Here is a 13,641-nt window from a genome sequence, read left to right as displayed (position 1 = left end):
TTTTTACATGTTGTTTCATGCATGGTGGAGATATGCAGAAGAACAATATTATATGGTAACTTGACATTCACTGTGTAATAATCTGTTTTCTAGTTGACACTAATGTATAGAGGTTTAAAGAGATTCTTAAAGGAGAAGGAAAGTCTTTTTACATTTGGGGATGCCAAATGTTAGGCACTCCCAAGTGATTGTATTTACTTACCTGAAACCCCGGGTCTGTGCTCCTATCGGCAAAAAAACGCACTGGCCTGGGGTTATACCAGGTGACATCACTTGACGAAATAAACGTGCAGGGGAGATCCCCGCTACACCTGCTTGTGTTGTTCGGCTAATTTTCTCTACAGATACTATTGGGAGAGGCGCCGACCCCTCCAGCCAACACCAGGCACTTACGACTAGGAGAGACTCGGGGGAAATTAGGTAAAAACTTTGTTATACCAGGTGAACCAGCCCTTTAAGCTATCCAGGTAATGCTCCACAAAAAAATCAGATTTTTCCTGGAATCAGCTTGATAGAACAGTTGAAATCTATTAGCAATTTATAGCATATGTGTATTTGCTGTGTATTTGCTGTGTATTATTTTTTATGTTAGAACACATTCATTAGGGTAGGAAAAAAACGTAGTGGAAAATATTGAACTGTTCCTGCAAAGGGTAAGGTTTGGTCCTTGTGGCTGTCAGTGGCTGATGTATGACTCACTACAGTAATTAGCAAGGGAAAATAACTGATATCTCTGAGGTGTCATTCTCCTTGCAATGAGCTCTCATATACATGCCACCAGAATCTCAATGTGTAGTCAGAGGAGACATTCAAAAAAAATATCCTGTCTTTCAGCTGTTGTCCCCCTAGTGTCCAGTGTTAAAGCAGTTGTCCCCCTCCAATACAGAGTAGGGCTCCACAATTTTGGTTGGGATCCTCTTCATTAATATTTGCATGGAAACTACCATCCACTTAGAGCATTGTGTTTCACCGTGTTGCTACAGAGCTATGACTGCCAACACACTGATATTTTGCTGCAGGTCAGCCCTGTTCTTGAAGAATAGACAGTAAACGTGTAGAATAATCCATCCGTCTCTAAAGGCTGCATGAGAAATGCAAATGTGCACTGAATGTTAAAACTTGCCAGATTTTCAGATACCTCAAGGCCGGTTGCTATGACAACATTTTTTTCTAGTGCGTGAGTGATCAAGTAGTATTTTCCGATGCACTTCCCGGCCATATATGTTTTATCTTTTACAAGCTTTTATATTACTACCCAGCAGATACACGATACAGGCACTGATTAAAGAAGGCGATATTTTAGCAGCTGGATTTATCATAGAGTTGGGGAGGAAAGAATCTCAGACTTGTGCTTTTAAAAATATGTCTTAGTAACCGTTGTCTAGGGGAAAAGATGTGTGAAAGCAATTTCTAAAGCTGTTTATTGTTCCAAATGCATGCACATTGCATCATCTCTACACATTTTTGGAACAGGATTGAACTCATCACTGTATTCCCTGTTAAACCTTTTCTGCAGAAATATTATATACTGTTCCATAGCTTTTACTGTGGCATTTCTCTACCTCCTCATCCTTTTAAATATGTGTGTGTGTGTGTGTGTATGAATGTGGGTGGATATAGAATTACCTACATGAAATGCCAGTACAGGCAGTAGGATGTGTGCCTGCCTACTGGGGAGAAGAACAAAATAGCAAATCCATTTAATCAGCTACTCCTATAAGGGCTTATATGCATTTCGGTTCTTTCCTCCACCCCCGGCATTCCTGTTAAATGTGTTCAACCACAGGGGAGTGCAATTCTTCTTTAATGGGGCGCCAAACGCAGGTGCTACCAGGGCAGCTTGAGCAGGTTCTGATTGGCAAAGCAAAAAAGGAGAGTGGTAGGGTGAAGAGTACAACATGGGATAATACCTGTCCAGGTGTGGGATCTATTATCCAGAATTCTCGGGACCTGAGGTTTTCTGGATAACCGATCTTTCTATAATTTGGATCTTCATACCTTAAGTCTACTAGAAAATCATGTCAACATTAAATAAACCCAATATTCTGGTTTTGCTTCTTTATATCTTAGTTCGGATCAAGTGCAAGATACTGTTTTATTATTACAAAGAAAAAAGAAATCATTTTTAAAAATTTGGATTATTTAGATAAAATGGAGTCTATGGGAGCCTTTCCGTAATTTGGAACTTTCTGGATAACGAGTTTCTGGATAACGGATCCCATACTTGTACAACCAAATTTTCACCTGAGGTATAGGATAGCAAATGGGTAGTAAAAAACACCCTTGAGTCAAAAATATCAGTAATTAATCCTATTTTATTCTACAGGACACTATCACTGATCCTGATAATATATATAGAATCCATCACATAAAGAAATATCGGGTTCTGTTTAAAAAGAAACACAACGTGAGTCCCAAATACAGCGGATTCCCAGTCCAGCGATTGTCAGGCTCTCCTCTGCCCCAAAAAAATAATAAATTCCAACAGTAATCACTGTTCACCTCAAAGAAGTTGTTGACAGGGAAAAAAAATGAAAAAAATAATATAGTGTAGTATTTTTAGTTAATATGTCTCACCAAACTCGTGTTTAGTGTTAAGCAAAAAAGTGCACCCCGCAGATAATTTTTAAACTGTGATAAGAGGTGAAATAAGCACATCAATCGTGTAGTTTAAGGTGATGAAGTGAGATGGGGTATAATAAATACCCACACTAAGATCTGTGGTATTCCCGGTGGTCTGTACTCACAGACAGCAATGAGTTAAAGCACGTCTCAAGATATAGGTGTTCCGTTCCCAGTCCTGAATTACCATATCTCCTTCGTGTGCAATAAAAAGCAACATGTGCAGAAGCGTAAAATACCCTTTAATAAATAATTAAAATTGCACTCACAAACATGTGGCTTTGGTTCGCAAAACAATAGATAGCAGCTTTGTAGCAGTTCAGTGTCTCTCTTGTGTTTGGTGATACATATTAACTAAAAATACTACACTATATTATTTTTTTCTGTTTTTTTCCCCCTCAACAACTTCTTTGAGGTGTACAGCGATTACTGTTGGAATTTATAAAGGGTTCTGTCCTACCAGATGCACAACAAATTGTATCAGCCCATAAGGCAGTTTGTGTGGGCATCTCAAAACATTTGTTGAGTATAGTAGGGAAAAAAGGAATCTAGCATCTGCTTGGTGAGAGAAGCGGTGGTTCCTTAATTCTCTTGACTTGGTTTCCATCCTAATAGCCAGTCCTTTTTTGCCAAACATGATTTGCCGATTGGTGTACAATGTGTCAGTGTTAATTACCATCTCTGAAAATATATTTGTACTATAGCTCTGAACATAAGGAAAAACTTTTCATTTAATATTGACAGTTAGAGCTTAATCATCATTTGTTTTTGTTCTGTTTGGTTAGCCGAAATTGAATAAACCCCAGAATTTCTGCTTAAGCTGAAAGGCTTTCCTTAGTTTGCTTTTTTCAGCTTTATTTTCATTTTCTAAACCTCTTTATGATCCATGGCCTTTGAAGAGTGGCCCAATGTGTTTCCCATTTATTTCCCAAGTATATTAATAGATGATGTGAGCAAGCAGTGGCGTAACTAGATATTACTGAGCCCCAAAGCAAATTACTTTTCAGGCCAATAAAATGTCTAGAGGTTGACCTGTTATGCCAATATTTATTCAAATTGTATATGAATTTATACCTCCTGAACAGGCCCAGACTGGCAATCTGTGGGTTCTGGCAAATGCCAGAGGGGCTGCTATAAGGTGCCATAGAAAGTCAGTGTTTAGTGGGCTGGTGGGGGCTGTTTGGGCCTCTATGTGGGCTGATTGGGCCTCTGTGTACCTGAAATGCCAGGGCCTATTTTAATTCTCAGTCTGGACCTGCTCCTGAACCACCCTGCAGCCGTAGGGTCTGCTTCCTCTGTAGTTACACCCCTGTGAGCAAGACTGATAAACATTTCTTCAGAATCAAAATGTCCACTTTATTACCGCCAGTCTAGGTGATAGGTGACATACTATACAGTACATAGTATATACAGCATCTAAATAAGTGGGGATAGCTGTCATTTGCTGTTAAGAAACATCTGACTGGAATAGTTTTAAATAAACCAGATATTACCACATCTTCCATCATTAAGCAATTAGTAAAGGGTGCTAAAAAGGGTAAGAAAACAAAGTATAAGCAGAACCCCATAATGATGGTTTGATTATTAATTGATTGGCACTTTGAGCGCATTTTGCCATTCCAGTTATGAATTTTGTATGTTTAAAGGACAAGATAAACCCTATTCACTGTGCAAAAATGTTTTGCACCCATCCCCCCATGAAAAGAATTGCTAAGATTGTTCCTACTAGAAATGGTAGCTGACTTTAGCTTCTAACTCAGCCTATAGGAAAAAGATTCAGGCACAGGTGCATTTTAATTTATTAGTTGGGACTTAAAAGCTTCCTTGCTGGTCTCACTAGAGTTTCTGAGCAAAGGGTAAGTAAACATGGTTCCATCACTCGGTTGCACATAAAGCAATGATTCCATGTTGCCGGGAGCTCAGTGAATGAAAATGCTCCTATAGCTTCTGAGTACAAAGGGTAAGTGAACACAGCTCTACCACTCAGTCACACATAATGCACATTGCTGCTAAGGGTTTAATGGGTTTTTTAGTACTTTAGTACACATTAGGACATGGTATGTGATCTTACATATTTTAAACAACATGAGGTACTAACACCTCAATTTTTAAAAAAAAATATTTAAAGGGATTCACACAGGAGTGCTTAAAGTTTTTTTCTCTTCTGTAGGTGAAATTGGGTTAGTAAGGTAAGATAGCAATGCGGTGCTTCAATTCAACCTTCCTGGGCTGGTGCAGTTTTTTCCCTAACAGAACCGGCATGGGAAGTACAACTACTGAGTAAGCAAGGAAGTGAGGGAAATGTAATATACCAAGGGGTATATTTATCAAAGAGTGAAGTTAGAGATGGCCACAGTCCACTAACATGAAATACCGCCTCTCTCCATTTATTTCTATGGGATTTTTAAAGGTGAATTTATCAAATGGTGAACTTTCACTTTCACCCTTTGATAAATATAACTTTAAAATCCTAAAGAAATCAATGGAGAGAGGCGGTATTTCACTCTAGCAGACTGTGCTGATCTCTAACTTCACTCTCTGATAAATATACCCCCAAGACTCTTCAACAGTCTGCCAAGGTACAATAAAGAATGAGATGTTACCTTTTTAGGCAGGCCCAGACTGGCAATCTGCCCATTCGGTCCCTGGACACCAATGTTCAATTAACTTTTATGTGTTGACCCCTAGCAACCTAGGTTTTTTCTACTTTTATGGGGAGACCCTGGCCACCAATGTTTTTTTTTTTTTTTTTACTTTTACGGGGGCCACCAATGTGAACAAATTTAAAAAACTGAAAATATTAAAAGCTTGAATGCAGTAAAATAGTTCCAAAGATCCTGTCAAATTTCAAACTAATCTTAAAAAATCCAATAGCATGAAAGTTGTTAATACAACTCATTTGACCAGCTGTTATATATTTAAGCTGTACCTAGAAAATCTTCAGAAATCTGTGCGAAGTTCTTTCTGATCCCTTCCTACTGTTATGTAATTAAAACAATTCCAAGCATAAGAGTTGCAGAGGAAAAAAATAAATATTTAAAACAAATAAAGAATGTAGACTAATTGCATTTGAATATGCTACATCATTGTAAAAGTTAGGTTTAAGGTGACCTATTCCTTCAATTGGCTGTTAAGGAAAATGACAGTATTATGTTGTATGAATGTGATAGGGAACTTAGATTGTAAGCTCCACTGGGGCAGGGACTGAAGTGAATGATGAACTATTTGTAAGGGACCTGCATGAAATTTTTGGTATTATGTAAACAAACAATAAAAATATAACCATCTGAATGTACATTTCTTATCCTGTAAAAACTTTTCCTGGAATGTAGTATATTTTTATTGAAACACCTGGCTTCACTCTAATCCTACCATGTAGAGAGCCAGATAAAACTAAATGGTTTTGATTGTGGTATCCACATAAAAAAGGTTGTGTTCACCATTGACATGTTATGTTCATTCCTGTTTCTGTTAATTCAGTTGAAAAATATTTGTTATACAGTATAATGTATTTAACTTCATATACTCCCCGAGGAAAATTGCATGTAGCATATGTTAATTTTCAACCACTTTTTAAAACTCAGGTCACTACTATACAGTATAAACTATTGCTAAAATGATTACACTGAAAACATTGCTCAATTTTAAAGTCGATTTTAAGCGAGTTGCGTAAATATACTTGCCTTCTGATACGCATGGTATCCCAAACACAGAATAGTCCAGGCTCAGTACCCACTTCTACCTACAACAGCTGCCTTTCATTTAGGGAGGAGCCCTCTGCTACTCGGATGCCACCAGGTCTTAAAGTGAGAGGACCAGGGAGAGAGTTCTGGGCAGACAAGGGAACCAAATGTGTACAGAAGCAACAAGGAACAGGGAGCGTGGTCAAGGGACAGGCCAAGTCAATACCAATCACAAACCAGTACAAATTCAGGAGATGAGAAAGGTCACAGGCCAGGTCAATAACGCCAATTTTGCAGTACAGAAACAGGATCTGAGAGAGTAGTCAATAAATGGGCAAAGGTCAGGACAGGCAGCAAACTAGACAATGTAAGTGAAAGGCAAGGTCAAGAACAGGATAACACACTAAGAATCAGAAAACGTGAAAAAGGGACATGCACCTTTAAATATTCAAATTTTGCGCCAAATGCAATGACATCAGACATAGCCGTGCATCAAAAACCCAGAAGCAGTGAGAGTCAAGAAGATTCAGCATGGAAAGAAAGCAGTGGGCATCCCTGCTGGCCCCCTAGACCACCAGATATTCTTATTCCTTCTGGCTCAACTAGCATTTTTAGACAAGAATGCTGAATTTGATGTTCATGTGTTTTTTTTTAGCAAATTAGTCTACTATGTAACTTTAAATAATAATTTCCATTGTGCAGTTGTCCTTGTTCGTGACATCAAACTGATGGACGTGTATTGTGGACCCCCACATGACATTTTCACAATCGGTGGAAGCTTCTGGGCAATATGTCATTTTTCTCACCTATGCTGGCTTGTAAGAAGGTAGAAGTGATGAATCATCCTGCATGAGACTGACAGCTGGGCTGTGTATATCAGAAGAGCTGCGTTACCAAATGCTCTTTCGTGTGGGTGTCACATAGCGAATTCTAGAAACTGTAAAAAGCAGGATGCAAACAGGGTTTAAAGGGGTTGTTCACCTTCCAAACACCTTTTACAGTTCAGTTGCTTTTAAATTATGCACCATAAACAAAGACTTTTTCCAATTGCTTTCCATCTTTTATTTGTTACTGTTCACCCAAAATGTAAGTTTAAAGTTTAGTGTTCTGTTTCAGTCTGGCACCTCAGTGATCCAGGAGCATTCTGAAATGTTAAATTTAATTGTAACAATTCTCATAATTTGCTACATTAATTGATACATTTCTCTGCAGTATCTGTGGAATATTAGTAGCTATTGTATCAATTCTAACAGCTGCCTTTAATGAAGCTCAGAGATTCTGCTCAGCAGGGACAAAGATAAGAAATGTATCAACTAAATGTATCAATTTAGAACAGTTAAAGCGTCGGTGACCCCCCTCCCCTACCCAGAGCTGCTGTAGAAGGTAAAAAATGAAACTTTACACTTCAATATTAGAAAAACAGTTACAAATGGAAAATAGAAAGTAATTGGAAAAAGTCTATTTCTAGCGATTTATCTGAAACAAATGAAACTGAAAAATGTATTTGAAAGTGAACAACCCCTTTAAAAAGCAATAAACCTAACAGGAGCCTGTAGCAAAATAAAATATATTGTTGAAAGATTTATTTACATTTTGGGCTGTTCAATACTTAGAGAGCACTAGATGTAAAAAAAAAGTTTTTTAATGTATAAATTATAAACAGGATTGGAATTACCAGACTGATTTGGGTGGAACTCTCTTTATCCATGTCTATTTCAGTGTAAAATACCCCAGATATCTGGTTTGTTTGCAGCTTTTGGTCCTAGTTATTTTTTCTGTTTTTATCTGCCAGAATGAATGCACATGTGAATAGGTCATTTAAATAAATGAAGTGCCTACCATATGTATTAAAAACTAAAGCTTTATTAAATGCACATGTTATAGGACTAAGCAATAATTAACTCATACTTCTCATTCTGCAGAATGCAACAGAGCTAAATAGTAAATAGATGTGCAGCACGAGAATTCAACAGTTGTTTCCTTTCAAATGCATTATTTACAGCTTATATTTGATATGTAATTACTCTGTCTGACTTCAATGAATTAATTTGAATGTAGTAGATGAGTGTTCCAGATGTGATGCTCATCTAGCATGCTTTCTAAAAGTGATGTTGGGAATCCTGTGTGTTGGGAATCAAGAACATGACAACTACATTTTGATGTACTCATGATTATCTAATTTATTCCATGCTGTTACAGTGCATAGATGGAACGCTGGTACTCTCTGCCATGAGCATGAAGATCAGAGAGAGAGAGAATGTGAAGAAATGAAGACTGTGGATGAATGAAGGAACAAATGTACACACAAAACTGAAAATGACCAAAAGCAACTCCATCAGGAAGGGATGTTTGTCATCATTCATGATTCTGCCACATAGCAAACTTAAATGTGTAGTGTAATACACAGGATAAAAAAAGTCACTTAGTAATGGACTATGGCACTAAGTTTGCCCAGGAGCAGTAACCCAAAACAACCAATCAGCAGGTAGAATTTACTGGTCACCTGTTTAAAAACAAACATCGTATTGGTTTCTATGGCTTACTGCTACTGGCTATTATTACATTTGGGGGATAAGCATTACCGGTAATCTATCCACTGATTTGTTTGGATCTTCTTAACAGAACCTTTTTAATAAACAAATCCTGAAGCTCTGATGAGAACCATTAAAATCAATGGCCACATCAACATTAGCTTGAACTGAAATCTTTCTATCACTCCCCTCAATTGATATACAGTACATCTCAAGGGATTCAGTTTAGCCAGGCCTTGGGGTTAACAGTATGTAGCAAACCATGTTGTAGAATTACAAAAAGAGTATTATATTCTGCAGGGGTTTTGTAGCATTAGCAGTTGGTGGTAGTTCAGACTAACGCAGGAACAGAATTAGGGGTAGTCAGAAGAGGCATGAGCCTAGGGCGCAAAGCTTGGGGGGCACCAGACACATACCTTCCCTGTTGCCTACCCCAAGTCCGGCTGAGTGAGTTCCACGCTCCAACTGCAAAGCACACGGATGTGTGCCTAGGATCCCCAGCCGTCCTGGCCCTAGACTAATGGTACACCTATGCTTCACAATGCCTAGATATTCAATTCACTCACCCATCTATAAAATAGGATCATTAGTTCTGACCTACAGGTGAAAGATCGTAATTTCATGCTCCCTGGTTCACCTTCTCTTTTCTTCTTGTCCGCGTGTGATGTCACGGTGTATGTTCTCGCCCATGCACGGAGGGGAGCAAGGTGGCCAGCAAGTAGGGTTGCCACCTGGCCGGTAAAACTGATGGTTGATCCCAATGTTATTAATAAGGAAAAAACATATAACATATAAATATACAGGAAGGCCGGTATTTTTTTCCAGAAAAGATGGCAACCCTACCAGCAGGATTGCCTAGGGTGCCAGGGAGGGTTAGGGTTGCCACCTTTTCCTGAAAAAAACACCGGTCTTCCTATATATTTATCTTTTTCCCCTATTAATAACATTGGGATTGGCCATCATTTCCAGCCAGTTGGCAACCCGAGCGCCAGGTGGACTAGGCCAGCCCCGCTTGGTACTTCAAATGTAGGATTACTCAATGGCACACACACAACTCTAAAAAGATATCTTTTATGAAAATGGTTTATTTAGATGAAGCAGCGATTACATGGGATGTTTTATCCAACAGTTTTCCTTAAAACAATGTCCAACGTCACGATCTTATTTTTACAATTGACATGAACTGTTCACTGGGCTTATTAAGGGGGAAACATAGCAGCAAATATTACAGCCGCGTACTGAAAACGACTATGTGTTGCCTTTACTGATAAAAGAAAGGTTTGGACGTAAACTAGAGGAGTCTGGAACCGTCACGTGCTTCGTCCCTTCTAGTCTCAGATCCTGTCAGTGTCGCTTTGTTGCCAGGAAACGAGTTTTCAAACGAGGATGCTGCAGCAGCGCGTTTTCCATAGAGTTCCGCCTGCCTAGTTTGTGCGCATGCGGTTTTTGCCTGGATTTGCGCGTGGAACTGTATATCCTATTGGACACGCCTTCTTGCTTCCTAGGCGCGTTCTCGGATTTCGCTTACGCGTGAGGCGCGCTCCCGTGGTTCCCTTCACCATTCCATCTGTCCGCAGTGTAGCGGGGCTCCTAAAGGAGGAGGATGTGGTGAGAAAGATGGCGGAGCTGCAGATGCTGCTGGAGGAAGAGATTCCGGGCGGCCGGCGGGCCCTGCTGGACAGCTACACCAACCTAGAGCGAGTGGCCGACTACTGCGAGAACAATTACATACAGGTCCGGTTTATAGACATGTGCTGGAGAGATTGGCGAGGGCAATGGGCTTCTCATACCCCGTCGACCTGCAGCTTTACGTAGATGTGGCTGAGGCTTATTTTCCGACATCCCTAGTCAGGCTTTACTGTAGGTGCATGTGGGAATTAGAGAGAAATGCAGCCTGATGATCACTCCTCGCATAATCAAAGCACCATTGTGGTCACAGGCCAGTAACAGGATAGGTAACAGTAATAATAATAATAATAATAATAATAATATGATGCCGATCCCACTCTTAACCCTAATGCCCATTAGGGTTTCACCTTTTCTGGAAAAAAAATCCTTCCTATATATTTATCTTTTTTTCCCTATTAATAACATTGGGCTCAGCCATCATTTTTACCGGCCAGGTGGTAACCCTATGCCCAATTGACTCGTATTGAAGGTAGCAGTCTCACGTCATTATGTATATTTATATATTGTCACATGGCACGCACCACTCTTCCTACACACTGGGGAAGATTATTACTGCATTTTATTTAGCAAATTACATCATAATCTGGGAATATGCAGTAAAAAAAAAAAAGAAAGGTGCAGATTGAAGCAGGGGGGCGGGGCTGTCCTTAAAGGAGAAACAAACCCCTTATTAAAAAAAAAACCCTACCCCCACCCTACATAGACCCCCCTCCCTCCTCACCCCCAGTCTAGCTGCTACCCAGGCAAATGGCCCTAACTTTTTACTTACCCCTTGGTGCAGATTCAGGGATCGGAGTTCACTGCAGCCATCTTCCGGGTTTTCGGTAACGAGACCGGCATATGCACAGTTGTAGCAATTTCCCGGTTTGCGACAAATGCCGAAGCGCCAGAAGAAGACACGAAGACCTGGAAGATGGCTGCTGTGAACTCCGATCCCTGAATCTGCACCGAGGGGTAAGTAAAAAGTTAGGGGCATTTGGCCAGGGTAGCAGCTAGGCTGGGGGGAGGAAGGGGGGGTCTGTGTGGGGTGGGGGTAGGGTTTTTTTTAAACAAGGGGTTTGTTTCTCCTTTAAAGGGGTTATTCACGTTCAAGTTAACTTTTAGTATGATGTAGAGAGTAATATTTTGTGACAATTTACAATTGTTTTTTTTATTATTTTTGGCTTTTGAGTTATTTAGCTTTTTATTCAGCAGCTCTCCAGTTTGCAATTACAGCGATCTGGTTGCTAGGGTCCAAATTACCCTAGCAACCATGCACTGATTTGAATAAGGGACTGAAATATGAATAGGAGAGGCCTGAATACAAAGATGAGTATTAAAAAGTAGCAATAACAATAAATGTGCAGCTTTAGAGAGCTTTTGTTTTTTAGATGGGGTCATTTTTTTTCAAAGCTATAAAAAATGAAGATCAGTTGAAAAGCTGCTTAGAACTGGCCATTCTATAACATACTAAAATTTTACTTAAAGGTGAACCACCCTTTTCTTCAACCTCGTATGATTGTCTGTGATGGGGGGAAGGAATCACAGGCCAGTATGAATGTTGGGCAGTGAACTGCCTCCAGGAATCAAGCTGGCCATAGACGCAAAGATACAGTCGTACGAAAAGAATATTCGTATAACTTTTGGATTGTGTGTGGAATGCCCTGACATTTTTGGCAATCATTTAGTTTAGTCAATTGGACAGGTTAGAAAATTTCTGTCTGATAACGATGATATCTCTGAATGTATTGCAGACAATATCAATGGGTGACTGTCACTACTATTTGTAGTGCATGACTTTTGTATGATTGCTGTCTGTCAATTAACAGCCAAAACATCTCCTGATTTATTTTACCTACTTATTTTAATCTGAATGGTTAATGGTAGATCGTTAGAGTGAAATGAACAAGCATTCGTTGCTCAAAGAAGAAAATCTGCACGTCTATCTCCAGCTTTACTGTGCTTCAAATGAATCACCCCCTCCATGTGTATGGGGCAGTCACAAGGTTCATTTAGTCAGGAGCATCATTCAGGAATACATCCTACCTTCATGGGCTTTTGGGTTATTCCTGACATTCCTGACATGTCCAATTTATCACCATGTCAACTATGTGCGCGTCATTAGCTACTGATCAATTACTCACATTCAACATATCTTGTTTATGTTACCATCTGGTGTACACTTGAAAAGAAAAACAACCTGCACACCTGTTATCTGTTATATAGGTAAAACTTGCAGTTTTGCTTTATCAGGACATTAGCGGGAAAACGCAGCTTATTGGAGGAGGGCTGCCAATGTAATGTGTAGGGAGATTTCTTTTCCCATATTTTGGAATGCATTTTCTGACACCCATGGTAATAGTCACATTGAAGCTGGTGGCCATAGACGCACAGATATTATCGTACAAAACAAATTTTTGTACGATATTCGGTGTGTGTATGGTGAGAGATGAGCCGAGCGATATCGGCCGAAGACTCTATCGGTCGACTCATCGATCAGCCCAGGAGGGAAATTTTGATTGGGCGCCTTTGAAGGCACCTGGAAATCGGTCACTGTTAGTGCTGAATCATCAGATACAGGTAGAATTCTATTGTTTCTACCTGTATATCTGGCGATTCAGCTCTATACTCTGTATTGAAACAAACAATCTTTCTTGGAAAGATCTTTTCCAGGAAAAATCGTAATTGTTACGTTTATGGCCTCCTTTAGACTTTCACTTTCCACTGGAAATAAACACTCTTCAGTCATGCATTACATCATCTGGTATGTCGTATTGTGAAATGCTTATCCTCGATGTGTATTTACTGATAGTTTAATGTAGTAAAATGATTATTTGGTATTGGCTTTATAGCTTCATACTGTAGGATAGTCTAGGGTTTTATTGCCACTAGGAACTTGTAATCAAAATCCCCAATGTCTTTTTTTAATTATGTGGGTTTTGTTTATAAAATGTACCTTGGATTTGCCCATTAAATATATATATATGGGCTTTGCTATTGAAGATCTATTATGGGGCTTATAGGTATTATGTCATTTAGAAAAGTCTGGCTAATTCATCTATGTGGTGGCTTGATGTGACTTGTTTCCTTTCTGAATTCAAGTTGACACACACACTTCTAGCACTCTGTTATATGGG

The 13,641-nt window shown here is 39.4% G+C and overlaps 1 protein-coding gene across 14 annotated transcripts in view; it reads left to right on the top strand.

The window, feature by feature from the left end:
- Window positions 1–10,338: 10,338 nt before the first annotated feature.
- Window positions 10,339–13,641, top strand: part of abi2.S (abl-interactor 2 S homeolog) — a 35,709-nt gene continuing 32,406 nt past the window's right edge. For 4 of the 14 annotated variants that reach the window (XM_041577668.1, XM_041577665.1, XM_041577664.1 and 1 more), the window contains exon 1: window positions 10,340–10,570. In XM_041577668.1, the coding sequence (XP_041433602.1) occupies window positions 10,454–10,570 (117 nt within the window). In that variant the 5' untranslated portion in view covers window positions 10,340–10,453. 14 annotated transcript variants of the gene reach the window in all.

The sequence above is a fragment of the Xenopus laevis genome, chromosome 9_10S (genome assembly GCF_017654675.1).
Source record: "Xenopus laevis strain J_2021 chromosome 9_10S, Xenopus_laevis_v10.1, whole genome shotgun sequence".
NCBI classification, from domain to species: Eukaryota; Metazoa; Chordata; class Amphibia; order Anura; family Pipidae; genus Xenopus; species Xenopus laevis.
The sequence above is the reverse complement of the archived record's forward strand: the minus strand, read 5'-3'. Positions and strand labels throughout refer to the sequence as shown.